Source organism: Chenopodium album, chromosome 4, assembly GCF_948465745.1.
Source record: "Chenopodium album chromosome 4, dcCheAlbu1.1, whole genome shotgun sequence".
Taxonomy (NCBI): Eukaryota; Viridiplantae; Streptophyta; class Magnoliopsida; order Caryophyllales; family Amaranthaceae; genus Chenopodium; species Chenopodium album.
The window spans coordinates 4789235-4817231 of NC_137837.1; the positions used below are offsets into that span (position 1 = coordinate 4789235).

A 27997-nucleotide genomic window follows, 5' to 3' on the forward strand; every position below is an offset into this window, starting at 1 on the left:
TCACTAATTAAAAGGCAACTAAAATATTGTTTTAAGATAATTTAATAGAATTATCCACATAATTTGTTAAGAAAAAAAAAAAAAAAACATAAAGGATTATTGTAACATTGTAATATAATCTACTACTAAATTTGGATTCTTTTATCATCACAACAATTCAACGAATAAAAAAAGATAAGGTGTCAAATAGACAAAATTACCAGAAGAAACAAGTTTTTTTTTTTTTTTTTTTTTTTTTTTTTTTTTTTAAAAACAAAAGGGAAATTTCGGAAGTGGGACCCAATATAATAGTAGAGTTATTTCTGCTCTTTTTAAGACAGAGGAAGAAAGACAATCAAAAGGATATCATTTCTCTTCTTCCTTCTTTGATTCTTTCCCATTTTCCTGGATTTTTCAGACAACTTTGGAGAGCTTGTTGCAAGCTGATTAGCTGAGGAAGGTATTATACCTTTTTTACCCTTTCAAATAATTTTGTTCATTTTTCCTTTTAATCTTTTTTCTTTTTTCTTTTTCTTTTTATAAGTATATTTGATCATGTTTAAATGAGTTATAGCTCGCAATTATTGATTAAGATCATGAGGTTTAACTTTATTACTCGATTATTAGCTTTTCATGGCTTTTTCACGTATAATAATTTTTTTCTTTTTATTGGGTTTGTGTGAAAATATCCAGAAATTCAGAAAGCTTGTGTTTTTCAATATTTCACCCCAAAAATATACTTGTAATAATATCGAATTTTAATAACTTATAGTACTTTGTAGGGGTGAAGTTCATTTGAAATATGATAAGTAATTTCTCAGAATTTTTATTCTTAATTTGATCTAGGTAAATGGTGTTGTATTATTGTTGTGATTCTTGTGAAGTGTGAATAGGTAAATAGTTGGAAATTGTTCAATTTCATTGACTAATTCATAAACGATTAGGGATTTTCTTAGACAGTTTTTTTTTTTTTTTTCGGTTTAGGAATTGAACAAAGGGCATATAAGAATTAAACACTGAAACCCTGAGTTATATGGAGTTGGAACTTTGAACTTATTACTGTGAATGGTCAAATTCCATGACTTCTTCCTCTTTTTGTTACTTGGACTTGTTGACTATAGTGTGTAAGTTGCTCTGGTTGTAGAGGGGGACCTTCCACCCGGGCCATTTGGGATCAGGGCCCCCGTACATTATTGTAATTAATTAGTTAATGAAGTTAAATAATCTATATTTACTTATAAAATATTGGGGTACAAAGATTAGTTTTGAGAAAGAGATAAACTTTTTAAATTTTGGCCCCTCTAATATTTTCGGCCAAGATCCGCAACTGTCTCGTTGCGTGAGGGTTGCATAGCCACGTGGTGTATCTAAGGGAGGTGATCAGGAAGTGCTCTGTAAGGGGCAAAATGTTTTAATGAATGTGATGAATTCTGAAGGTTTTAGTGAGTATGATGAATTAACTGTACTCATTTCTTGATGGCTTTGGGTTTTTTCTTGTTTCATTGGTGGGCTGATGTATATGAGGTTTTGAAAAATTGCTGATGATGTCAATTTCTGCTTCTGTGTGTTCTTTCCAAGTTTCTGTAATCTAGCTTTGTGTTGAGGTTGATTAACATAAGAATCAAAGCCCAAACATTTTATTGTCCAAAGCATATACTCCATATTATACATTTGTCTGTCGCGCTCATACATATTCAGAAATTTGCTATGGTTTGTTCTAATCTGAATGCTAAAACTTTTTTTTCCCGGGTTTCTAGGAGTTTACTCCAACAATGGGTCTCAAGAAGCTACTAGTAGCTCTCTGTTGTTTGGCTTTGGTAAGCCCTTTTCTTTTTCCATCCACTGAAGCCTTGATGAGAATGGCTTTAAAGAGGCGTGCTCTTGACCGTGATACTTTAAATGCAATGAGAATTGGAAGGAAGTTGGAATTGGATCGAGAAGCTAGGAATCCACTTCAATCTCGTTATGGCAGTCCAGATCCAGACGTTGTATATTTGAAGGATTACTTGGGTGCTCAATACTACGGAGAGATTAGTATTGGTACACCTCCACAAAAATTTTCTGTGATATTTGATACAGGAAGTTCTAATCTTTGGGTTCCATCATCGAAGTGCTTGTTCTCTGTAAGTATTGAAGACTAGTTATACTACTGCAAGTCTACTACTACTAATATTACTTTTCTGAACTAAGACTTATCACTATAATCATGCAGATTCCTTGCTATTTCCATTCCAAGTACAGTGCTAGGAAGTCAAAGACATACACTGCCATTGGTATTGCTGATGTTTCATAGTGTCCAAGTTTGTCCCATTCAGTACATAGATCATTTGTCTGACAGATATTTTATTATAGGTAAATCTTGCCATATTAAGTATGGTTCGGGTTCTATCTCTGGTTTCTTCAGTCAGGATGATGTACAAGTTGGAGACCAAGTTGTTAAGGATCAGATTTTCATAGAAGCAACTAGAGAAGGAAGTATCTCCTTTCTACTTGCAAAATTTGATGGCATTTTTGGACTTGGGTTTCAAGAAATTTCAGTTGGAAATGCTACTCCTGTATGGTAAGTTGTTAGCCAACCTCTATTAAACTACAGACTAATGTCTGTGACACCAAGCTCCCATGTATTAAATTGGATTAGCCAAAAATAGCGTTTCTTTCTCGTTCTTCTGGTGGGTTACTGGATGTCTTGATTACAAAATTCGATGTAGGTATAATATGGTGGAACAAGAACTTGTAAAAGACCCAGTTTTCTCATTCTGGCTCAATAGAGACACAACAGCAGAAGTTGGCGGGGAATTAGTCTTTGGAGGAGTTGATGAGAAACATTACAAGGGAAAGCATACTTATGTGCCATTAACTGAGAAAGGTTACTGGCAGGTAAGAGAGAAAAATAACTGAGATTCATTACATATTTCTTTTAATGATGATTTATGCCATGTATACTTGACTGTTTTTAATACGTGCACTTCCATTTCATCATTTCAGTTTGATATGGGAGATTTCTTGATTGGAAACTACTCAACAGGTAAGTTCAAATGATGCTATGATCCAATCAATCAATCAATCAATCAATCAAAGCCTTAATCCCAAAAGTGGGGTCGGCTAACATGAACCAAATTTGATTATTCCGTGTAGTCATCAACATAAATCTTTCTCCTCCATCCCTTACGATCCAAAACTTCATCCTCACGTAAATCCATGCACTTCATATCCTTCCTCACTCCTTCCAACCAAGTCATCTTTGGTCTCCCTCTTCCTCGTTTAATCCCTCCATGGTCCCACTCTTCCACTCTTCGCACCGGTGCACCCTCGGGTCTCCGTCTTACATGTCCAAACCAACGCAGACGATTTTCCCTTAATTTATCTACAATGCCCGCCACACCTACTTTCTTGCGAATAACCTCATTTCTGATTCTATCTCTTAAAGTGTTTCCACACATCCACCTTAACATGCGCATTTCCGTAACCTCCATCTTTTTAATATGCTCTTTCTTAGAAGCCCAACATTCTGTACCATAGAGCAACACTGGTCTTATGGCAGTCCTGTAGAATTTTCCCTTCAACTTTAAGGGAATGCTGCGGTCGCATAACACTCCCGTGGCCGCTCTCCATTTAAGCCACCCTGACTTAATCCTGTGGGTCACGTCTTGATCAATGTCACCATTCTTCTGGATGATCGACCCTAGGTACTTAAAACATTCACTCATGGTCAAATCCTTTCCATCCAAACTCACCACTTCATTGCTTGTCCCCCTCTGAGTGCCAAAACGACATACCAAATATTCAGTCTTACTCCGACTTAGCTTAAACCCTCTAGATTCCAACCTTTGCCTCCATTGCTCCAACTTGACATTAACCCCATCCTTAGTCTCATCCACCAAAACGATATCATCTGCGAACAGCATACACCATGGAACCTCATCTTGAATTGGTCTAGTTAATTCATCTAGAACCGTTGCAAAAAGAAAAGGGCTTAATGCAGACCCTTGATGCAATCCGATTGTAATAGGGAAATCTTTTGTCAACCCTCCGCATGTCCTCACATTTGTTGACACATCCCGATACATATCCTTAACTAGGTCTACATACCTTTGTGGGATACCTTTCTTCAACATTGCCCACCAAAGTATCTCTCTTGGCACCTTGTCATATGCCTTCTCTAAATCAATAAAGACCATATGAAGATCTTTCTTCTTTACCCTATAAAACTCCATCATTTGTCTTATCAAATGGATTGCCTCCATAGTAGATCTCCCAGGCATAAAACCAAATTGGTTATCTGAAATGCTTGTGCATGCCCTCAACCTTTGTTCAATCACCCTTTCCCACAACTTCATAGTATGGCTCATAAGCTTAATTCCTCGATAGTTAGAACAATCTTGAGCGTCTCCTTTGTTTTTATAAACCGGGACCAAGGTGCTCTTCCTCCAATCTTGTGGGATCCTTGTAGCCGTCCATATCTTGTTGAAAAGGTTTGTTAACCAATCAATACCAATCTTACCCAAACACCTCCACACCTCTATCGGTACCCCATCAGGGCCAACCGCCTTCTTAGGTTTCATCTTCCTCAGTGCAATCTCCACCTCTACTCTCCTAATCCTTCGCACATACTCCATGTTGATTTCTTCATCACTCATAGAGGTATCTCCTATCACAACTCCATTACTTCCATTAAATAATTCATCGAAGTACCCCTTCCACCTGTCCTTGATGCCCTCCTCTTGCACTAGGACCATTTGGTTCTTATCTTTGACACACTTCACCATGCCAATATCCTTCCTTGCCTCTTGTCTTCTCTTTGCCATCTTATAAATGATCCTTTCTCCCTCCTTGGAATCAAGCTTTTCATAAACCTCCTGATATGCCTTTTCTTTTGCTTGGCGAACAGCTGCCTTTGCCTTACTCTTAGCCTCCTTATACGCTGCAAAGGTTTCATCACTCCTACATTTTCCTAAGGCTTGATAGCATTCCCTTTTTTGCTTAATTACTGCTTTCACCTCTTCATTCCACCACGAAGTATCTCTCTGTACCGAAGTTCTTCCCCTTACTTCCCCTAAGACCTCTTTGGCCACTCTTAGGAAACAGTTCTTCATTCGTAACCAAGTCATGTCCGGATCCACCTCTCCATCCCAATCCGCTTCTTCAATTACCTTTTCTGTAAAAACCTTAGCTTTTGCATCCCTTAGGGTCCACCATCTTATCCTTGGTTCTTCTTGTCTAACTTTTTTCTTCGCCTTCTCTTTCAGACGAATAGTCATTACCAATAGCCGGTGTTGGGTGACCACACTCTCCCCTGGGATAACCTTACAGTTTATGCAACTTTGTCTATCTATGCTCCTTGTGAGCAGGAAGTCTATTTGAGTTGCATTTGCTCCATTCCGAAAAGTTATCAAGTGTGAATCCCTCTTCTTAAACCAAGTATTAGCCAAAATTAAATCATATGATTGGGCAAAATCCATAATAGCTTCACCACCGGCGTCCCTCTGCCCATACCCAAAGCCTCCATGGACACTCTCATAGCCATCTCGGCTCGCCCCAACGTGCCCATTTAGATCCCCTCCAATATATAACTTCTCTGAGTGGTGGACACCCTGCACCACCTCGTCTAGGTCCTCCCAAAATTGTCGTTTCTCTTCTGCATCTAAAACCCACTTGGGGAGCATAAGCACTGATAACATTCACAATCTCCTTGCCACATAGCAACTTCAGCCTTATCAACCTATCGTTCTTCCGATAGACCTCGATCACCTCTTTTGCCAACCTCTCATCGAGAACCACAACAACTCCGTTCCTAGCTCCACCATTCCTTGTTCTGTGGCTCGTTTCTTGCCCAACATACCATACCTTATACCCCAAAACCAAGCCTCGAGCTCCTTCTCCTGTCCATCTTGTCTCTTGGAGGCACATGATGTTCACGCGTCGTCTTTTCATTACTTCTACCAATTCTGCTGATTTTCCCGTAAGAGACCCCACATTCCAAGAACCAATCCGCAAACTAAATTCTTTTCTCCCACGCTCCCTCCTGATCCCAACTCCAAGCCCTTGATTATTTGACACCACAATTGGGCAATATGGCGCGTCGCTTCTGGGCGACGACCTAGCAACCCTTACATACTTATCACTGCACCCGGGTCTGGGAAGTGCAGCGCGTCGCTCAGTAGGGAACGCCCCAATGGCACGCCCTTGCTCATTTGACACCACACTCGGGCAATGTGGCGCGTCGCTTCTGGGCGACGACCTAGCAACCCTTGCATACTTATCACTACACCCGGGTCTAGGAAGTGCAGCGCGTCGCTGAGTAGGGAACGCCCCCACGAAAATATCTGTTTGGCTCATGTCATGGGATGTGACGAAGTTTTATACTGGCTGTCACTGGCCTACCGTAACCCTCCTCCTTTATCCAGGCTTGGGACTGGCAGCGGGAAACCCACTGGCGGAGTTAAATGATGCTATGATCCATATGGTACAATTAGTTTTTTACATGTCTAGTGGGTTAAAAGGAAATTTTAGGAGAAAGAGTTCTATCTACTATTATCGTTCTTGAATGTTAAAATATTTTAGCATCGTGGTAAACTCTATGGTTGATTTCTTCAGGTTTCTGTGATGGGGGCTGTGCTGCTATTGTAGACTCAGGAACATCACTACTTGCAGGACCAACGGTAATCTCCTTCAGAAACTTTTGTTGCTGCTATTTTTTTGTTGAATCAGTTTCCCTCATGAGTCTATTTATTTCAGCATGTCGTTACTGAAATCAACCATGCAATTGGGGCTGAAGGTGTTATAAGCAACGAATGCAAAGACATTGTAGCTCAGTATGGAGATATGATTTGGGATCTTTTGGTGGCAGGGGTTTGTTCAACGTTTCCCTTCTATTTACCTTGGTTTGAAGAATTTCTTATAACCTGAAAACATTCCTAATTGGAGCATTGGTTGTGCAGGTAGATCCAAATAAAGTATGCTCTCAGCTTAACCTGTGCACCGTGCAAAACAGGTTAGGATATCCCAACCAACATACTCACGACTTTTACTCACTACTTAATATCAGCATCAAACTTAAGTTAGGATGCACAAGACCTGGGATTGATTATTATTTACATCACTGCTGTTTGTGACTCCCTGAGCACTATTGACCTCACGATAAAAAGTAATCTTAGAAAGATTGACGACAAGTTTGGAACTGTTTTACCCTTTTACTGTTTCTTTTTTTTTTTTTTTTTTTTCCTGATCTGCCAAAACCATGGGCATCCCTTTAGATGACAGACACTATTGGTATAATTTGTCTTTGCAAACTTTCCAGTCACAATATCAGATTTGTATGATTAAGCCTTTTAAGTAGAAGAATTTAGAAAGATAAATTCCTTCAGTTAGGACAGTTAACTCTTTAAATTAATGAGTCCTCATCATATTGAACCATTTTTATTTTCAGTGCTGGTATTGAATCAGTTGTAGAAAGAGAGAATGAGAAGGATGTCTCAAGTTTAAATCCCTTATTCTGCACTGCATGTCAGATGACTGTGGTTTGGATTCGGAACCAATTGAGAGAAGAAGTGACCAAGGAGTCTGTACTCAACTATGTGAACAAGGTAATGTGTTCCTGACAAACAGTTTGCTGAAGTATTAATCTGCCTCACTATCCATTATTACCTTTTTACAAGACTTGACTCTGAACAAAATATTTACTTGTGCAGCTTTGCAATAGCCTGCCAAGTCCAAACCAAGAATCAGTTATCGACTGCGACAGCATCCCTCTCTTGCCAAATGTGACGTTCACAATTGCTAATAAAGCTTTCAACCTAACCCCTGAACAGGTTTGGTTTCGTTTGTACTTTTATCTTTTAATTTTCTTAAAAATTTAACACATAAACCCAACTAATGGTGAACTATCAACTTTGTTGACAAAATTAATGGCACCTTTAATGTGGGACAACTTGTATATATATATGGGGCTCAGCAACAATTGTCTAAAATTTCCCAACCACAAACAATGGCAATTTTGTCTTGTTAATCAGTATTTAATTGTACTAGATACAGCATTTCATACTGGAGTGGTGAGAGCTTGTAATGAAAATTTAGCATTGATTGCTAGGAGAATGATAAATAAGGTCTTGTTTCGTGTAAATTGGCCTAAAGATGTTGAATGGTTGATGTATTTCTCTGATTTTATTAAGAAACACTGACATATGAAGTCTAAACTCATCACTGACAGTCTGACACCCATATTCTGAACTCGCAGTACATCATGAAAACCGGAGAAGGTTTTGCAACTGTCTGTCTTAGCGGATTCATGGCATTTGATGTGGCTCCTCCTAGGGGTCCTCTGTGGTACGCTTTGCTTAGATCATCACACAACTATGCATGGACTTCCCATTGCTTCTTTCTTACAATGATCTGCTTATTCTTTTGCAGGATCCTTGGAGATATTTTCATGGGAGCTTATCACACTGTCTTTGACTACGGTAATCTTCAGTTAGGTTTCGCTGAAGCTGCTTGATTGGCTTACCGAATCCCTGCTTGTCCCGTGTTATTATAGCTGTGTAATAGTGCTAGTGGTTGTTTAGATGTTGTAAACTGAGGATGGGAGAATACAGCACTTCTAGTGATTATGTGCTGCTAGTGTTCTGCACCCTTTTATGTAACATAAATCAATGCAGTTTGATGTAAATTTAGCTGCTGACACCAATAAATGGCACCTGTTATCATAAGTTGCTGCTCATTTTTTTTGAGCAAAAAAAGGTTATATGTTGGTTTCACCCGAGCAGGAGCGCTGAAGCGTGCCCCTATCGCTTTAATGTGTTCTTCGCCTACACATTTCTGAAGGCAAGATTCTAAAGTATAAACTGTATCCTTGTATAATGTTCTCAAACATTCAAATATTGTTTTAGCTATTTTATTAGATATAAAGATTAAGTTGTGCATACTATGCGTAAATATAGAATGGTGTGGAGCAATGGTTAAATACTTAAGTATTTACACTTTTAGCTAATTAACTGAAAGATTGAAGACTCAAATTTTGGCCAAAGCCTTAAAAAGTGTAAGCTTTAGAATTTGAAGTTTGAGTTCGTCAAGTTAATAATGCCTCAATTACCAATACCTACATCATTTCAACTTTTTACCTCATTCCTAATATAAAACCTTACACTAATACTTAGGCCCTGTTCTCTTCACCTTAAAAAAACAATATTAAGTAAAAATAATTTCAATTCAGTATAAATAATTTCAGTACAGTAAAAATAAGTCCAGTTCAATAAAATTAATTTCAGTTCAGTAAAAATCAGTTTTCTTAAAAAAGAATTATAATAGAAAATTAGTAAAAATAATTTCAGTTCAGCAAAAATAATTTTAGTTCAGTAAAATTAATTTAAGTTCAGTAAAAATAATTTAATTTCAGCAAAAATAATTTCAGTTCAGTAAAAATAATTTCAGTTCAGCAAAATTAAGGTGAATAGAACGGGGCCTTACTGACCACAATTATTTACTATGTATTAATTTTTTTTATTATCATTATTTTAGTAGATATTGAGTTTAATCTCAAAATTAGTTTTAAATTTATTATTATTATAAATTTTATAAAGGCATAACTTAAGATATTAATAGTCAATATAATCTCAATTTGACAACATACTTAATCAAACTGTCACAAGCAAAAAAAAAACCAAGGAAGTATAAATATACTTGTTAGAATACTAAATAAATGATACTAAGCTATTGGTTACTTTTTTTTCCTTCTAAATGCTCTATAGTCAAGATTAATGTCCATATATTTCTTACATGTTTTTCTTGGTTCAAATGAGCCAAGGGCAATACAAATATTAATGGGATACCAGATTTGAACATTCGACTTATCATACACTGATACACATGTCCATTACATATTATTGCATGATAAGATAGCAAGGTAAATGCTATCATCATATTAAGCCACTTGCTACAATCAGGTACAAAGTCCAACAATATAACCTATAATATCATCCAAAGAAATGGTATTATCAATATATTGCATTATCAGTTAGTAATTTAGTATTTTCATTGGATGAACATCTGAGTTTTGATATTGTATTAGAGCATTTATTTGGCAATCCAAATTATAAATTATTAAAAGTTATTTGAATCAATTAGCATTTTGTCTTAAAAAAAAAATAGCATTTTGTTTTATCTAATGTCCTTAAAAATGTTAAATAGGAGGCACAGCCTAGATCTGTGCAGATAAATATTATTAAATATATTGATAATAGAATTAATAATGTTATATTGATTAATAGAACTACATAGCTAGTACAAGGAGATAGCTTATACTTACATAATTATAGTTATATTAAATAACAAGAGTCATATACACTACAAGATACTGAACTTTGCAAAATGTATCAGGCAAGGTACTGAACTTGCAATTGTATCAGGCAAGGTACTTCAGGCAAGGTACTGAACTTTGGAACCTGCAGCAACCGGTTTACTAATAAATAAAAAAAAAAAAAAATTAAAATTTTGACAAAATTAAATGAAGGTACTAAACTTTGTTTTTCTCTTTCTTCTGCACCTTTAATTTCTCTTTTTCTTTCTTCTGCTCCTCCTTACAATTCTGGGTATTTTTTCATCATCTATTTCAACCATTTAATGAGCTTCACACATGATATAATGAGATCAAATGGTTATGATTGAAGATAAACCTTTGATGACTGATTTTGATTGTTAATGGATGATGATGATGGCCTATGACGAAGGTGGTGATCGCGAAATATGGCGGTGATGAAATTGGTCGAGCAACGAAATAAAAGAAGAGAATCAGGGTGGTTTGATGGTTTTGTGGGATTTGGGTTTTTATAATTTGTTTTCCGTTTATTTTAATTTTTATTATTCTTTTTCTTTATCTTTTAAAACTTTTTTCCACCTTAATTTCTTACTTGATTTATTTTATCTCCATCTTTTATTCATTTTTCCTAGCTTAATACAGAGTATTAATACCCATTTTCGGGTAATTAGAATGATCTAGCTTCGTTTACCTCTTAATTAAATATTTTTAGTTTTTCTCTCGTTGTTAAGGTCAGATTTAGTCTCATTTAGGAGTCGTTTTTGACAGAAAAAGCAAGGAAAAACAATGGGGGATTTTCACTGTGGTTGTGAGACTATGGTCATGGAAGTGTTCATAAGGTCTTCCAACTTTCAACCATAAAAGAAGGAAAGAGAAAGATTAAGGAAGGAGATGAGAGAGAAAAACAAGAATGATGATATTTCGTTTTACAAGACCTTTTGCTGACAAAAAAAAAAAAAAATGATTTTTTTAAACCAAGTTAACCGGCAATATTAGGTACCAAACGGAAATGTTACCTACAGTGAAGGTTATAGTACTCAAATTGATACAATTGCAAGTTCAGTACCTTCTCTGATACATTTGCCAAAGTTTAGTACCTAGAAGTGTATATAACTCTAAATAACAATCTTTTCTAGCAATCTAATAAAAAAATAAAAATAAAAAGTTAAAAAAGAAGATAATATTTTGTAATATATATATTGCATAATTAATCACATAAATTCGGAATCCTCTCTCAATCTCACCTATTTAATCAATAGTTTGCGGTTGTAAATATATTATCATAAATTATCTCTAATCCCCTAACAAAAAAAAATTAGCCAATGCAGAGTTTAATTAATTAACCATCTATGACAACCTCACTAACAAAAATAGAAACCACCATCAAACAAATAGACCTACACAGTCTTATGTGGTTTTATTTTTCAAAAAGGATGAATGAAAATATGAAATTAGATGACTTAATTTTGTTAATATTTGAAATTTATTTATGGTGATGTTTGATTAATCTAATTGAATCTCATAAATTTGATTTTGTATTTAATTTCCACTTTATTTTATTTTAATCTATTTATTTAGTTTATTATTAAAGGATATCATACTAATTACTTTGTGAAATGTGTCCAATCGTTGAAATACCGTTGAACTTTATAACATGAGGAACCGGACATCATTAAACGTCTAATATATTTCAAAATAAGTTTAGTAAAACAATATCAACTTAAAATCAGTAACATATATAAATAATATATATTAGAGAATCAATAAAAATAATTTAACTTCAGCAAAAAATATTCCGTTCAGTAAAAACAAGATGAAGAACAAGATCTAAATTGTATTCATAATACTACCTCACTCATATATTTTGCAATGATTAGATATTTTTCACTCACACTTTATGTCAAATCGTTACAAATAATATTAAAGGAACGTAGTAGATTTAAAAAAAAATTGAACAATTTTTTTTTTTTTAAAGTTTCTTAGTGTTAATATGTGTTGAACTAAATACCGATCCATGTCTTTAATACCCTTAATCTATTATGCTAAGCCAAACAAGGCCAAAGGTAATTCAAAATTATCCAAGTTCAACTTAATCCAACTATAGGATTGACAACTAAATACCGATTGATGTTTTAAATTCCCTTAATCTATTACGTTAAACCAAACAACACCAAAGGTAATTCAAAATTATCCAAGTTCAAACTGATCCAACTGTGACGCACCAACGGTTTTGTGTTTGGGCACCTTATGGTCGAGTGATCGAGGATTCGAGGGTCTTAAGTCCTAACCCAACACTGGTCAAGTGGCCAACACCCAACAGTCCTCAAAGACTAGTCTCACCAGAGTACCACAGTCCACAGGAAATTAAACCCCAAAAAAAGAAGAAAGAAAGCAGAAGAGAAGAAAGAGAAAAGTCCATTGACAATACAAGTTAGATCTCGCGAAGTTGCAGAGTGCTAAAACCTGCACATACTACCCTTTTCCCTTCTCTCTCCTTTGATCAACAAAGATGTTAGAGAAGATTGGATTACCTCCAAAACCCTCTTTACGGGGTAATACTTGGGTTCTTGATGCTTCTCATTGCCAATCTTGCTCTTCCCAATTCACTTTCCTCAATCGCAAGGTTCTTATCTTTTCATTCGATTATCCTGATTTGTCAATTTTTTTTTGTGTTTATGTTAGAATTTTTGATGTGGGTATTCCCCAAATTAGAATATTTCTTGTTGAATTTGATGAAATTGGATATGATCCTGTGTAATTTATTAATTTCAATAGTTTTGATGTTTAATTGACGATAATTGATATACCCAGTTATTAATCATGTGTTGTTTTGATCATTAAAATCAATTACTTGTATTATCTGTAATTCTGTATATGATGTTTTAGGTTATATAGTGTATCAGCTTTGTTGATCAATATTTTGAAGTAGGGTGATGTTGTAATTTTTATTCCAGCATCATTGTCGAAGATGTGGAGGATTGTTTTGCAATAGTTGCACTCAGAGTCGAATGGTGTTGAGGGGACAAGGCGATTCCCCGGTTCGTATATGTGAAGCTTGTAAGAAACTAGAGGAGTCTGCTCGGTTTGAGCTACGGCATGGACATAAGAATCGAGCTGGTAAAGGTATTAGCTCTCCTATCACATGCTTATTGCATATGAAACTAGAGTAGGATTGGTGTTTTCTTTGCTTTGATGGTTGTGTTGCTTTGCATTTGTTATTGACATGCCTGTGGCAAGGCTCTCTTTTGGAAAAATCGAGTTTTATTTATTCGGGGTTTAGGGAGGAGGGGGCAGAAGGTTAGATGTTAGCATAATTGCCATAGTGACTTTGATGAGGCGCTTTAACATTAGATAATACCATAGCATACTAGAATCATCAAATGCGTTGTAGTTCCTGCTGAGTAAGGAGGGGGTAATATACCTGTATGCTAAGAAGCTGTTTCGGGTCACAACAATGTAGAATTCCGCGGTCAGTCTGATGAGATATTGTGTAAACAATGTTACGGCTTAACCTTGGGTTTCCTTTATTAGTTATATGTTTAGTACAAATTCAACTGTGAATTGTGATTCAAATTTGAAATTGTTCCATTAAAACGATAAGTAGTTAAGTACCACGTTTAATGTTGATTGCCTGTAAACAGGATCCTCAAAAGTTGCATCAAGGAGTGTGGATGAAGTTATGAATGAGATCTTGATGAATGATGGGAAAGAATCTGCTAATATGGGATCTGGTAAAGAAATTGCTAGCCAAGATGAGGATGTAGATCTGCTTGGTAATGCATCTAATGGCAGTAATAGCGAGATGGATTCTGCTACCCCTGAAGAATTGCGTCAACAAGCTTTGGATGAAAAGAACAATTATAAGATCCTCAAGGGAGAAGGAAAATCTGCTGAAGCTCTTAAAGCCTTTAAAAGGGCAAAGGAACTTGAACGTCAAGCAGCTTCTTTGGAACTCCAGTTGAGGAAGAATAGGAAAAAGGCTTTGGCTTCTAGAAGCTCATCTGAGACACAGAAAAACCAAGGCACGTCTCCTGAATCAAGTAAAAGAGATAAACCCACTAACGTTAAGGAAAAGGATGATCTCACAGCAGAACTCAAAGAACTTGGATGGTCTGATGTGGATATTCATGATGCTAGTAAGAACCCAGCCCCAACTAGCTTAGAAGGCGAGCTCTTTAATCTAATCCAGGACTCTGGTGATACTAGTCGCAGTAAAGTATCTTCTGGTTTAGATAAGACTCAAGTTATTGCCCTGAAGAAAAAGGCTCTCATGCTTAAGCGTGAGGGGAAACTTGCTGAAGCCAAGGAAGAACTAAAGAGAGCAAAAATATTAGAGAAGCAACTAGAGGAACAGGAATTCTTGGCTGATGCTGATGAATCTGATGATGAACTCTCTGCTTTGATGCGTAGTTTGGATAAGGATGAGAAAAAGGATTTTTCTGCTGGTTTTGATATGGATTCTGCATTTGACTTGAGTAATCTCTCAGTCTTTGGTGGTGATGTTGGTATTGATGAGAACTTTGAAGTTACAGACGATGATATACACGATCCAGAAATGGCTGCTGCCTTGCAATCGCTAGGTTGGACTGAGGAGCCTACTCAATTTGATGGCGTTGTGCCCCCGTCCACTTCTGTTGATAGAGAAGCACTTTCAGACGAGATCCTTAATTTGAAAAAAGAAGCTGTAAGCCAGAAACGATCAGGGAATACGGCAGAGGCAATGTCACTGCTAAAGAGGGCCAAAGCTCTTGAAAAAGACCTTGAAAATTCTAATGTTAACACAGTCAGCGTTGAAAAAGATCACGAATCAGGTACATTGCACACTAGAACTTTTAACATAACTCCCAATAACGACAGAAAATCACCGGTGAAGAGTAGATTCATGATTCAGAAGGAGCTTCTAGCACTGAAAAAGAAAGCTCTTGCTTTAAGAAGGGAAGGGAAACTAGAGGAGGCTGATAATGAACTGAAGAAAGGAAAAGTCCTTGAGCAGCAACTAGAGGAGATGGATAACCCTGCTAGGGTGGACACTCAATTAAATGTAGGCTATGAAGTGTCAGAGCCAGTAGTTGAGCCCCTTGATTTATCTTCCCCTTTTGCTCTTGAGGATGAACACGGTGATGTGACAGAACAGGATTTGCATGATCCAGCATATCTTTCTCTCCTGAAGAACTTAGGTTGGCAGGATGAAGACAATTCAAGTATGATGCCCTCTGCTGAGGTATCCAATAAAAAGGCTGAGGCTTTGGTGGAAAGTAGAGCTACTGATACAATCGATAAACGAAGAAAGAGTAAATCTGAGATTCAGAGGGAGCTCTTAGGTTTAAAGAGGAAGGCTCTGGCCCTTAGACGTCAAGGACAGGAGACTGAGGCTGAAGAAATGCTTGAAACTGCCAAAAAATTGGAGGAAGAGTTGGCTGAGCTGGAAGCACCAAAAGTAGAAATACTGGCTAATTTCTCTGAACGCCAGGCTGAGGTTGAAGCCGCAATACAAGGAAATCTGCCTGAAGATTCTGAGCCTATGGACAGAGGAACTTTCCAAACACCTCTCAAAAGACCAGCTGAAGCCAATGATGCCTCAGATAAACGCCAAGTGGTGCAGGCAGCTATTCACGGAGCTAATCTTTCCCCAAGTGTTTCGCCAGAAAACCCAAAAAGTCCAGTGCAGCAAGAGATTCTTTCTCATAAAAGGAAAGCACTTGCACTGAAAAAAGAGGGGAAAATGGCTGAAGCGAAAGAAGAGCTTAGGAAAGCAAAGCAGTTGGAAAGAAATTTGGAGGATGGCAAACCCCAGAATCCTACTGGTCCTGTACCCATGGAAGTCTCGTCTTCTGTAATGTCTACTACTAGGGAGGAGCATAGCACTTCCACCCAACCTGAGGAAAGGGATCCTCCCCGTGTGGCCCCAAAACCAATGTCCAGCCATGAGCGTTTTAAATTACAGCGTGAGTGCCTCAATCACAAACGCAATGGTTTGAAGCTACGTAGAGAAGGTAGAACTGAAGAAGCAGATGCTGAACTTGAAATAGCCAAGAAACTTGAAGCCCAGCTTGAGGAAGTTAGTCCTCCTAATCCAACCATTCCCACATTTAATGACGAAGGACCTGCTGGCGATGCTACTGTTGAGGATCTTTTTGACCCTCAGCTCTTATCGGCCCTTAAAGCAATTGGTCTCCAAGATGATAACGTTGTCTCACAGACCCCAGTAAAGGCAGAGCTGCCCACATCAAGCTCCATTAAGAATGAGAGTTTCAATCAAGAGAGAACTCAGCTGGAAGCCCAAATTAAGGCTGAAAAGGTGAAGGCTCTGAACCTGAAACGCTCTGGTAAGCAAGCTGAGGCACTGGATGCTCTTCGTCGATCCAAACAAATGGAAAAGAAGCTTAATTCACTGCCTTCATAACTTCACATGTTCTCTTGAGGATAAATCGGGATAAATTTTGGCTAATTATACAAGAATATGCCAATTCTGCTTGAATTGGATGAGGTTACTGTATAGGATTAAATTATTTTTACCGAACCAAGTAATTCTGTGAATATATTACAAGTCTCTGTGTTCTTCTTGAACTCATAGTCTTGGTATCCTGTGAAGGCTTGTGTTCTGTTGTGTGTATTCTGATAGTTTATATCACTATCATCTGTAAGATTATTCTCTGTGATCCTTTTTCTGGTCTGGCGAAAATCTTTCGTTTCAGCTCCCTCTTACTATGAGGCTATCAGTAAAACCTGTTGATGCTGAAATACATAACACCAATTTTATTTTCTGTTCCAAGTAGAAGCTTTTCGTTTGATTTAAGAATTTTCTTTGTTCATGTAAGGTAGTACTACCTGCATATTGGTGATCGATTTTGTCACAAACAACGGGGGTTTTCCCTCCACCCTTTTCTACTAGACACTTTCCATGGGCGAATGTTCATTCTCATCACACTCGGTGATTATTTCCCCAACTCATCACTCCAATCACTTGTACCATCACACCACCCTCCAATACCGCTCGATATATCCCTAATATTACTCCGGGCACAACTCACAACCACCCAGGCACCCAATCACAACCTGTTAATGGTACAATGACTACACTCACATATCCACTACCTTTAATCCTCTAGTCTTTTTTACCATCATTTTATAACGAAACTCCCTCCGTCCAGGTTATTTGCAACACTTTCCTTTTTCCATGTGTTTTGTTATTGGTACACAGAATACTTAGTTATTTGGTAAAGATACACTATTGGTTTGTTACGGAGTAATACTCCCTCCAGCTAATATACCCCCACTAATTGTGCAAAATTCAAATTGAACAATCAAATAATTTAAGAAGAGAGGGGGGGGGGGGGGGGGGTTAGCAATAATACGATCACTAAAACACCATAAGATATGGAAAATAAAAAAATAATAAAAAAATAAATTACTCTGTATTTTACTTTTACGGCTTTATCAAACTAAAGGTTTGTTCTCATACATTTATTTTTAGTTCAGTTCATTTCAGCTCCTAATTTCGTTCTCTTATAAAATATTCAATTCAGTTGATTTCAGTCTATTAAAACAGGCCCTAAGTTTGGTCAATTGAAAAGGAGTGCGCCTTCCAACTCCCATTGGAGACAATTTGGGAGAGGGGATTCCCTTAACCCCCCCCCCCCCCCCCCCCAACCCCAACCTTAATTGTTTAGGACAATAACCCAGGCCATGTTGACTTGTAAGGGATATTCATGCAATAGAACCATAAACTTAAGCCATTCATATCAATAGGATGGGGAGAGTGAAAAAAGCTTAAATGATTCGAGTTTTAAACTTGATTCCAAAATATCGTGAGATCGATTCTCCTCTTCCTGCCCATGTGGCTCTTATAACATCTGTGGGGTGGGGTGAATTTATTGTACCCCTCAAAGGCATACATATTGTCACGTCATTCATGATTTGTCCACTGAGAGGCAACCTTATCTCCAACAAAAACGAGTGTAGGGAATTGGATACCATTTAAATATGTATTGTATACTCCGCTATTACTTGTATCTATTATCACTTTGATTCACTTCCAACGTTATTGTTGTAATTTCCCCCATTTGTATTTTACTAATGTTTTTCTGACAATCATACTTTTCCATTTCTACGAAATTTCTATCATATTTTCCTGCTATACTTAATAATTGCAAAACCTTGTCTCATTCCTTTTTTTTGCATGAAAGATTTCTTATTTTAATATGTTTATTATGAAATTTCTATTATAGGCTTTGTACATTAAAAATGGGTATTAAATATTTCTCCCAAATTTTATGTTTTTGTGCATTAATAAATATTTGTTTTCTTCCTATAACAACTTATGGATTGTTGAAAATCAGTCTCAAAAGAGTTGATCAACAACATAAAACAAATTTTAATAATATTAAATTTGCAAGAAAGTTGGGTACAATTGAAGTGGGAAAACGTGCAGAAATTATACATTTGAAGAATTACATGAATTCCCAATTTTATGGAGAAATTGGAATTGGCACACCACCTCAAAAATTTGCTGTCATTTTTGATACTGCAGTTTCTAATCTTTGGGTTCCATCTTCTAAGTGCAATTCTTCTGTAAGTGCATAGAATTAAATCTGCTTTCAAATATTTTAGATAAAGTGTTTGTAACAATTGTACTATTAGTGTTCGAGTTGGTGATCATTTGGTTGACATATATGAAATGCGGGATTTATTAAAAAGTTATGAAGAACAAAATAGGGAAATTAAGTTGCTTACACTATTTTCCAAGGTTGTTGGAGCTTGAAATTTTGTATGGCGATTTAACAATTTTACTTAAGGGACGTCGGTGTAATTAATATTTATTTGTATTAATATTGCTAACAAAAAACAAGCATCCTATGTATCTTTACCTTAAGCTATTAATTCATATCATCATATGCCAAAAAATATATATAAAAACCCTTAAAGTATTTATTTCATTGTAGGAGGCTTGCCATTTACATTCAAGATATGAATCAAGCCACTCAAGTACATACACAAAGATAGGTAACACTTTAATTTGCATTCTTCATTATCTTTAATTCATTAACATAATTTGTATAACTTTAGACCATGATATAATTAATAAGAAGTATGTAACTAATATCACATTTTATTCCAGGTTCACCACATGAAATTAATTATGGAACAGAGGTTAAACTCACTGGTTTTCTTAGCCAGGATAATGTTGAAATTGGAGGTCTACTTGTAAAAAATCAAGTATATTTCTACTTCTTCAAATTTTGATGCTTTTACCACATTTTCGCTAAGCTTGCCCTAACGTCGAGTTTCTAAAATTATGTATGCAGATAATCTTCGAAGTAACAAGTGAAGAAAGCATAACATTGGTACATGCTAAATTTGATGGTGTAGTAGGGCTTGCATTTCCAGATAAATCAGAAGGGAACGCCAATCTTATGTGGTAAACATTATGATCAACAATCAAAACTTACGAATTTTTACATATTTTTCCTGAACTTATCTTATATGGTAAACATGTTAAGCCATTATCAACATACTATCATCATGCAGGTATACAATGGAAGAACAAAAACTACTAAAGAAGAAAGTTTTCTCGATCTGGTTTAACACAGATTCAGAAGCAGAATCAGGAGGAGAAGTTGTTTTTGGAGGAGTTGATCCTAATCATTTCAAGGGAAAACATGTTTATGTTCCTGTGACGCCGAACCAGAATGGTATATGGCAGGTCAGTTAGTAAAAGGAAAGACAAAATATGCAGCATTAACATGAATAATTCAGATTTCCAGAACATACAGTATTGATGACTCGAGTTTCTGTTCACTGTGGCTTCAGATTGAAATTGGAGAACTCTTCATTGGTAACCAATCATCCGGTATAGTTCAACAATCATAATGTTACTCGATTTCAAATGATATGCAGTGAGTTATATTAAGCTAAATTTATGATCATAAACTCATCAACTCTTGAATTTTCATTCATATTACATAGGCTACTGTCAGGAAGGCTGTCCTGCTGTTTTAAACTCAGGATCACCATTACTTTCAGGCCCTGCGGTATGTTTTCGCAAACTTCATCCATTTGATACAAAGCATTGAACATCTTATGCCCTTGCATATATCTCTTCCATTCGTTTTCCCCAGTCTATAACTAGGAATTATTAAACTACTCTGAATTTTCGTAAAATTTCAGGTTATTGTGGTTGAGATCAACCACGCAATAGGAGCAAAAGGTGTCAAAAGCAAGGAATGCAAAGAAATAATCTCCCACAATGGAGAGAAGATATACGATCTTTTAGCATCAGGGGTCTATCTCCCTACCCTTTCTATCCCTCCGAATTGCTTCTGATCTGATCTGATTCATCTGAATCACCCAATACATAAAAGGTGTTAGAGAAGGTTTTAAGTTACCTACTAAAACTTCGATTTTTTCTATGCTGCAGGTAAATCCTGATGATATATGTTCGCAACTCAGCTTGTGCCTCAACAACGGAGCTCAGCATATGAGGTTAGAAAGCCATATAAAACCCAAATGTCTGAAGTAAACCAGCATTAATATGAAAGGACAAAGAAACAATGTTTTGATGAACTTGCAAACGAAATGATACACTTACATCAGGACCACAGTGTCACTTGGAAAAACCTTACATGAAACCGAACTTATTCCAAAGAGCTGAGGATAAAACTTTCACTTCGGAAAATGCTTTCACTAATCTTTTCTTCCTGTCAGATACAATTATACGATATATAGTTTGGAAAGATATTAGCTGAATCTATACTTGATAACATCCAAGCGAGCAATGCAGATTTGTTCTACTAAAGAGTTCATATTCAATAACCCAACTGATCTGCAGGAACAATCTCAAGACAGTTGAAGAAAGAAAAAACAGAAAAGAACTTTTATCATTTGCAGATGAGTTGCTATGCAGTGCCTGTCAGAAAATAGTGATTTGGATTCAGAGGCAGATGAAACAGAGAAAAACAAAGAAAGGAATACTGAGATACGTTAGAAAGGTCATAATTTTTTTTGCAGATTACTTTCTGCTTATTTAAACTTTTGAAGTTTCATCCATAAAAGGATTAATATCTGATTATCTGGTTTTTACTCCTTGCAGCTATGCTTTAGCTTTCCGAGTCCTCGAGGAGACGTAGAAGTTCCTTGTGATAACATCCCACTCATGCCACACTTGACATTCACAATTGGAAATAAGCCTTTCACTTTCACTCCTCAACAGGTACGATTGGTTAAGATAAACAAGGCGAGAAATTAGAAGCCAATCATGGAGAACAGATCAAATAATATAATCTTTGACAAAGAATCTAATTCTTCCCATATTAGTGAAAGTAAAATTGCAAATTTATGACCTCCCTACCCGTCCTAGATAGATGCCTCTTTAGAAGCATTTGATCATGGTACTTATTGGGCGCTAATCATTCATTTAGTTTATTTTATAAGCGAATCCTGGCCATGCCTCTTTTTGAATTTTTTCTTGTATTGAATTGTTTCTTGTATTTGTGTTTCACCCTCAATTTCAGTATATACGCACAACTAGAAAGCACCGTAAAATGACCTGCCGGAGCCAATTTTCCGCGGTGGATCATCCATCACTTCCAGGAGCATGGTATGCTTACCTTGCCAGCTATAAAATAAGTTGTTTACTGAATGTAATAGAATTTTCCTACAAATTTTCTGACTGTTGCCTTTATCACAGGATCTTTGGAAATGTATTCATGGGAGTTTACCATTCAGTTTTTGATTTTAGCAAACCACAAGTGGGTTTTGCTGAAGCAGTTTATTAGACTCATAATCTATGTAATCAAATTCAAGCGTCTTCATTTCCGCTCAATACTGGCTGTAGCGCCTTGTCTTTTCAAGTATTCGGCAACAGCTTAACAAGCACTGTAACAACTGCGGAGTAATTTCCAGATTTGGGCTGTTAATTTAATAAATGTAAAATATTACAATAATATCTCAGGTGTTTAGACTATTTACTTACTTTCCTACCCTGGTAACAATATCATTTTTGCATCTGAGGTCATATAATAGCCGATTTTCCTTTCTAGTATAGTCATTCTACTGACCAATTTTGGATAAGACAGCTGGTCAGATAGAATGATAAAAGTATTTACGACAGTAGCTATATCTTGGACAAAGGGACTCGTAATTTTGATGCAAAACAAACTCAGCAACAACTATGGATATCAGAAAGTCACATGATTCGGTGAAGTCGACAGCAATTGGAAAAGCAAAATAACATTCACTGATGATATCTAAACTGTCTCACACACATGTATTTGTATTCTAAATCCCAGACGGAAAAGAAAAAACTGAAACAAGCAGGGAAAATGTTATCTGATCAGCATCATTCAGACAGCCGTGTATTTGCTACACTGCAATATAAAGCCGTTATGACTGATCTTCATCACTGTCATTGCCAAAGATAGAGGCCACTGGTACTTTTTGCTTCTTAGGAGCACCACTGAATGAGCTCTGTCAAGATATAAAGCAGATTCAGACTTCATATAAAGGATATTAGGAATTAACCAGAGATGAATTGCAATGTATCAAATATATAACAATTTACATACTTTAGATGTGCCACCTTTGGCTGAAAAGCCAAATTTCAATGCTTTTCTCTGATCAATATCAACAGGTGCAGTATCGGCTTTTGCTGGAATACTTCCAGGATGATCTTGCTCCTGCTCTTGTGTTTGCTGCTGCTTGCGAGCATCAGCACTGATAAACAAAAGATGTAGTATAAGTCACACAATAACAAAAAGCTGATCAACCATATTTAAAATAAATACATAAATAAAGCTTGCAAGAACCTACATTTGGGCAAACTTGGCCATCTCCTTCTCTTGTCGTAGTTGTTCTCGCTTCAGCCGATCATCACGATTGCTGCCATGCATCTCTCTCATCTCCTTAAATCGCTGAAAGCACAATAACAGATTATATTTGGGAAACCAACACATAGATGAAGTGCAATGTATCAAATATTTGCAGGATTCATTGTTTACCTTTCTGTGATTGTGATCATAGGAGCTCAGGTGAGCTTCAAATTCCATAGCTAACTTGTATTGTTTGTTACACAGATCACAGAAAAATACTTTGTGTATTTCCTTCACCTCAGTCTGAATTTTCTGCTCCCGTTCTGCCAACACCTGATTTCAATATGTGCACGAAGCAGGCAGAAGAACCCACCAGGTAATAAAACTGCACGAAATTCTCAAGAGCTTCCAAAGTGGATGTTCGCTTATCCTATAACATTCCCCTCAAAAGGCATGCATATATGCTATATGCTGCCTTCTGCTAATATATATAGGTTTCACAAAAAGTAATGAATCAAACCACTTTATCTTATACTCTATTCCTTGCATTAGGGAAACTACAAACTATATTAACAACATGATGGAATACCTCTCTCTTTCTTGCAACTTCTTCTGTTTCCTCCACCTCAATTTCAAGCTTTTTGCGTTATATATTTTCTTCTGCCGTAAAGTAATCATCTTCTTCTTGCTTTCCAATCCCTAGCTTTGGATCTCTCATACCTGATTTTATTGGCTCGGTTATACCTGAAGTGAAGAGGTCAAAGGATAATAAAGTCTTACGTTGACAAACAGCAGTAGTTCGACAGACAAAAAGGCAAATCTTTTCAGAGCATTAAATTATTTCAGAAAACCACAAATTGCTGCACAAAGTTCTAGATGCTAAAAACCTCAAATGTAATCCATCATGCCAAGTGCTTTGGAGTCATGGTTATCAAAACGGTAGTTGTCTCTTCTTTGGACAAAGTATAAGATTTATAGTATATCATGCCTAATTAAACTACCATCTTAAGATTTAAATTTTTCAGGGAGAATAGTCGAGCACCAAAGCTATCTGGAAGACTGAAATTAATAAAGAGCCACTAAAACGTTTTCTCCTCCATTTGTGACAAGAATTCTCTATCATTGATGCTTTGCAATAAGAAAAATACTGATGATATATTAGATCTCTAATTAGTTTATGGAATAGAGAGAATCTGCAACAAGCTATCATCCATTCCATGCAAAAAAAATGTCACCGAGTATGATCTATATAGTACAACAATGCTTGACAATAATAAGGTCTCAATGAGTCTTTGAAGGTGGCGTCAATAGGTCAGATAACTTAAACAGAACTTATGGGAGATTTATGAATCTGAATCCAGTATAAGTTAATGAATCATGTCATAACTAAGGAGCTATTCTTTTCACCTTCAAGGTAAAGAAAAGGACCTAACAGGCTAACAAGCATACACCAGCATCAACCGTAGACATAATCAACTCTCTCTCTCTCTCTCTCTCTCTCTCTCTCTCTCACACACACACACACAGACACACACACAGTAATACACAGACACACAATTGGTACATCTGAAGGAACACATACCCTGTTCATCCTTTCCCAGTCCCTTTCCTTTCCATCCCATTTTCTGAAGAAGCTTGAATCCAATATTAGATGATGACATTTTCCTGTCCTCTGATGCTTGTTCAACATTATCTAAATCAACATTCTCAGTAGGCCTGTGGTTAATTGGCAAGCGAAAGTCTTCACGGAAATCATCACCATATAAATCCTGGCAAACAATTAGAAACAACAATTCAAATTTTAAAATGATCCCTCAAAAGCATGAAGAAAAGGATATGCTGCACATGCAGCAGCAACCTAAAGTACACTAAACACCAACATTTTTCAATCAGATATCAAGTCTTCAATAGCAATTCTTAGGAATTAATAACTCATATAAGCAGCACAACAAATATTAACCGTGGTCCTTACAAAGTTATCAAGGATCTAGACACAGTTATTGGTTTAAAAGAGGAATAATCATTCATGATTTAGGTCGTAATTAATCAACGTGGGGTTAAAACAGAGCACACTAGATACCCTAACAATTGAAACCTCATATGAGAAAATTCTTTACCTCTTCCCTATTGTTTTTTTTGTCTCGCATGCTTGATTCTGCTGCACTGTATTTCCATCTACGATCCATTTTGTATCTGTATCATAACAAAATACAAAGAAATTCACTCCTGTGATGATCATTGTCCGACAAAGTTGTACTGTTTTCACTTTCATTATAAAATACCTTTTTAAAATCCACCAATAACAAGCCATGAATGGAATATGAACCCAACAACAACAAATCCTTAGTCCCAAAATGGAATGTAAATTAAACTTCTAGATGGTTTCTTTAAGATCATTACACTTGAAAGTCAGAAGACAGCAATGAAAAGTTCTAGTATAGCCATATTCCATGGATTTTTGGTTCGCATATATAATGTCAATTTCTAGAGCAACCATAGATTCTACCAAGTACCAACAATAAGATGTGTATTAAACATATGCAGGTGATAGAATGCCTTTCAGTGGGAGAAGCAGGGTATTACGTGGTTTCATTTGAGAAAACCTAATTGAAAATCCTGCTTCATAGCATCCAGCTCCTACAATTTCAAATAACATACGAAACATTTCGATTGCCCAAGTACAAGTTATCCTATCTACTTCTTCCAGTCACAAACACTCAACCAATTGAATCACGCAATTTACAATAATCATAGGCAGTTCTCAGTCGTCAAACATAAAACTGAGCTGGAATAAAAACACAAACATACGATGACCTCCATTTATCCATCCACTCACAATTTACAATACCATCTAACCTCAACGATACGTGACATGAAATATCAGGATCAAAACTTGATTCTCATATCCAGAAAAAAAAAAAAAAAAAAAAAAAAAAAAAAAAAAAAAAAAAGCATCATATTCCCCTCCAGTCTAAATACTGCTCTTCCTATGTATTGAAGCACAAAACAAGCAAGAAGAAACATATAAATCAACTCTGCTTAAAGCTAAAGTTCTTTTATATTGTTTAATTTTTCTTCAGTGTTCACTCTAATAATAAAACTTCAAAATTATACCATCAAATTTCTCACAAAAACATCCTCAATTTTCCGCAAACCCCTTGCTATTGTTGTTAATACCAACTTTATAAGATGTAAAATCAATACTCAACCCATCAATTCTCCAATCAAATCAAAAAGATTCAAAATTTTGCAACGAAAACTAACAACAAACTATATGGATAATTCAATTTCCAACCAAAAGATAATGGAAAGCAAAAGAGTAGCTGAGATTTAACTACAAATCAAAATTAAGCATGAATCAGCTTCTAATTAAGTACTAAACAAAAATCATAGTAGTCGAGAAAAAACCCTAAATTAAACAATTTCAGATCTTACAAATATACAAGAATTAGGGAAAAATCAAATTGACAATTCGAAGAAATTCATGAAAAAGAAACAAAACTAGTAGGTTAGAGATAAAAATTACCAGAAGAGCAACGACCAACGTCTTGCTCGTTCTCTCTCTCTCTCTTTGAGACGATGTGTATTTGTTCAAACTCTGCGTTTCAGAAAATGTTCAATTTTTGTACTTTTGATTTCCATCTTATTCGCATGTTAAGTTAAAACGGGTTTGTAACACCGTATGTCTGTATTGGCGTACTCATACCATGGCTAGGTGGGATACCAAGGGACAGGGTCCGAGGGTTGCTCGAAACAATGTTGTTAAATTGATTTACTTCAATAGACCCCTTTGTCACAAGACGAGCGCAGATCACACATGTACTCGTGTGGGCATACAGCGTTTGAATCTACAAGACTTGTTGCTGATCAGCCTTCTTTATATGCGCAACAAGCTAATAAATAGAGGAAACACCACGCAATGACATTAACCTGTAGCATAATTACAAGTATCAGTAAGCCGCACAAGTATAGGGAGGTTGCCTCATATGGGACTTGTTGTGTCAGGACATCGGAGAAACTGTCAGCACGTAACACTTTGCTATCTTTCTTTTTTTTTTTAAAAAAAAAAAAAAAAAAAAAAAAAAAAGTGTTTCCATCTTTGTTCACATCCCTACCCTTTCTTACCAACATGCAAATGATTGATGCATGCCAACAAGATACACATCTTATTTCAAGAGGAAAAAAAAAAAAAGAGGTTTAGAAAGAATTACTCCCTCCCTCTAAGGACATGTTCTCTTCATCTTAATTTCAATTCAGTTGATCAGTTCCTAATTTCCTTCTCTCATAAACAATTTATTTCAGCTCTATTCAGTTCAATTCAGTAAATCAGGCCCTAATTTGTTAGGGTCAATTTTGATCAATGATAGGAAGAGGAATACGTTAATTATCAATATAAGGTATTTGAATGTTGAGACAATTCCAACATATATGTATGATATACTTGATTTTATGTACTCGTTATTAAGCATAAATATTGATAGTATTCAAGTTATTTGATATATTAAGCATAAATATTGATAGTATTCAAGTTATTTGATATGACAAGGAAACAAAAGTTTAAAACGGATAAAGTATTCTCTATACTCTCTCTGTCTCTAAATTAAAAGTATATCTTTCTTTTTATTATGTAAGTAATAAATGGTAGAAAGAGGTTTTGTATTAAGGGACGTAGGGATTACAAGATATTGTATACTGTTTAAGTTTTTGATAAAGCAAGGTTAATAAGGCTTATCCAAGTTCAAAAAACCACTAACAAAAGGTTGATAAGGAGTAAATAAGAGAATGAATTAAAATTTGTTATTTTATTCAAAGAGAATGAATTAGGCCCTGTTCTTTAGAGTTGTTCTGCTCTGCTCTGCTTTGCTCTGCTCTGCTTGGCCCTGCTCTGCCATGCTAAAATCTGCTC

General features: G+C 36.0%; 3 protein-coding genes and 1 pseudogene across 5 annotated transcripts; 3 read left to right on the top strand and 1 right to left on the bottom strand.

The window, feature by feature from the left end:
- The first annotated feature begins 292 nt into the window (after positions 1–292).
- On the top strand, positions 293–8894 carry LOC145628659 (aspartic proteinase-like). Its single transcript, XM_081681021.1, has 13 exons — positions 293–439; positions 1737–2102; positions 2192–2252; positions 2332–2539; positions 2688–2856; positions 2965–3004; positions 6574–6638; positions 6715–6828; positions 6918–6970; positions 7406–7562; positions 7668–7787; positions 8213–8301; positions 8386–8894. The coding sequence occupies exons 2-13, from the start codon at positions 1752–1754 to the stop codon at positions 8468–8470; spliced, it is 1512 nt and encodes a 503-aa protein (XP_081537147.1). The 5' UTR covers positions 293–439; positions 1737–1751; the 3' UTR covers positions 8471–8894.
- A 3728-nt stretch (positions 8895–12622) lies between these two features.
- Positions 12623–17054, top strand: LOC145628660 (uncharacterized). The gene is made up of 3 exons (XM_081681022.1): positions 12623–12908; positions 13240–13408; positions 13927–17054. The coding sequence occupies exons 1-3, from the start codon at positions 12795–12797 to the stop codon at positions 16686–16688; spliced, it is 3045 nt and encodes a 1014-aa protein (XP_081537148.1). The 5' UTR covers positions 12623–12794; the 3' UTR covers positions 16689–17054.
- Positions 17055–18188: 1134 nt separating this feature from the next.
- LOC145628661 (cyprosin-like) lies at positions 18189–22224 on the top strand. 2 transcript variants are annotated; one of them, XM_081681023.1, is made up of 13 exons: positions 18190–18856; positions 19228–19288; positions 19404–19501; positions 19591–19703; positions 19814–19988; positions 20096–20135; positions 20252–20316; positions 20453–20566; positions 20703–20767; positions 21114–21273; positions 21375–21494; positions 21796–21881; positions 21972–22224. In XM_081681023.1, exons 1-13 carry the CDS (start codon positions 18530–18532, stop codon positions 22057–22059), a joined length of 1512 nt encoding a protein of 503 aa, XP_081537149.1. In that variant the 5' UTR covers positions 18190–18529; the 3' UTR covers positions 22060–22224. The 2 variants fall into 2 exon arrangements, with proteins under 2 accessions (XP_081537150.1, XP_081537149.1); XM_081681024.1 differs by lacking the exons at positions 19228–19288; positions 19404–19501 and having other exon boundaries at positions 18189–18856.
- A 180-nt stretch (positions 22225–22404) lies between these two features.
- Positions 22405–26768, bottom strand: LOC145628662 (uncharacterized; annotated as a pseudogene). Its single transcript, XR_014111469.1, has 8 exons — positions 26618–26768; positions 25209–25284; positions 24674–24860; positions 23681–23835; positions 23281–23424; positions 23093–23193; positions 22849–22996; positions 22405–22750 (listed from the first exon to the last, which is right to left on the bottom strand). The product of XR_014111469.1 is annotated as an uncharacterized LOC145628662 (transcript).
- Between the last annotated feature and the right edge of the window lie 1229 nt (positions 26769–27997).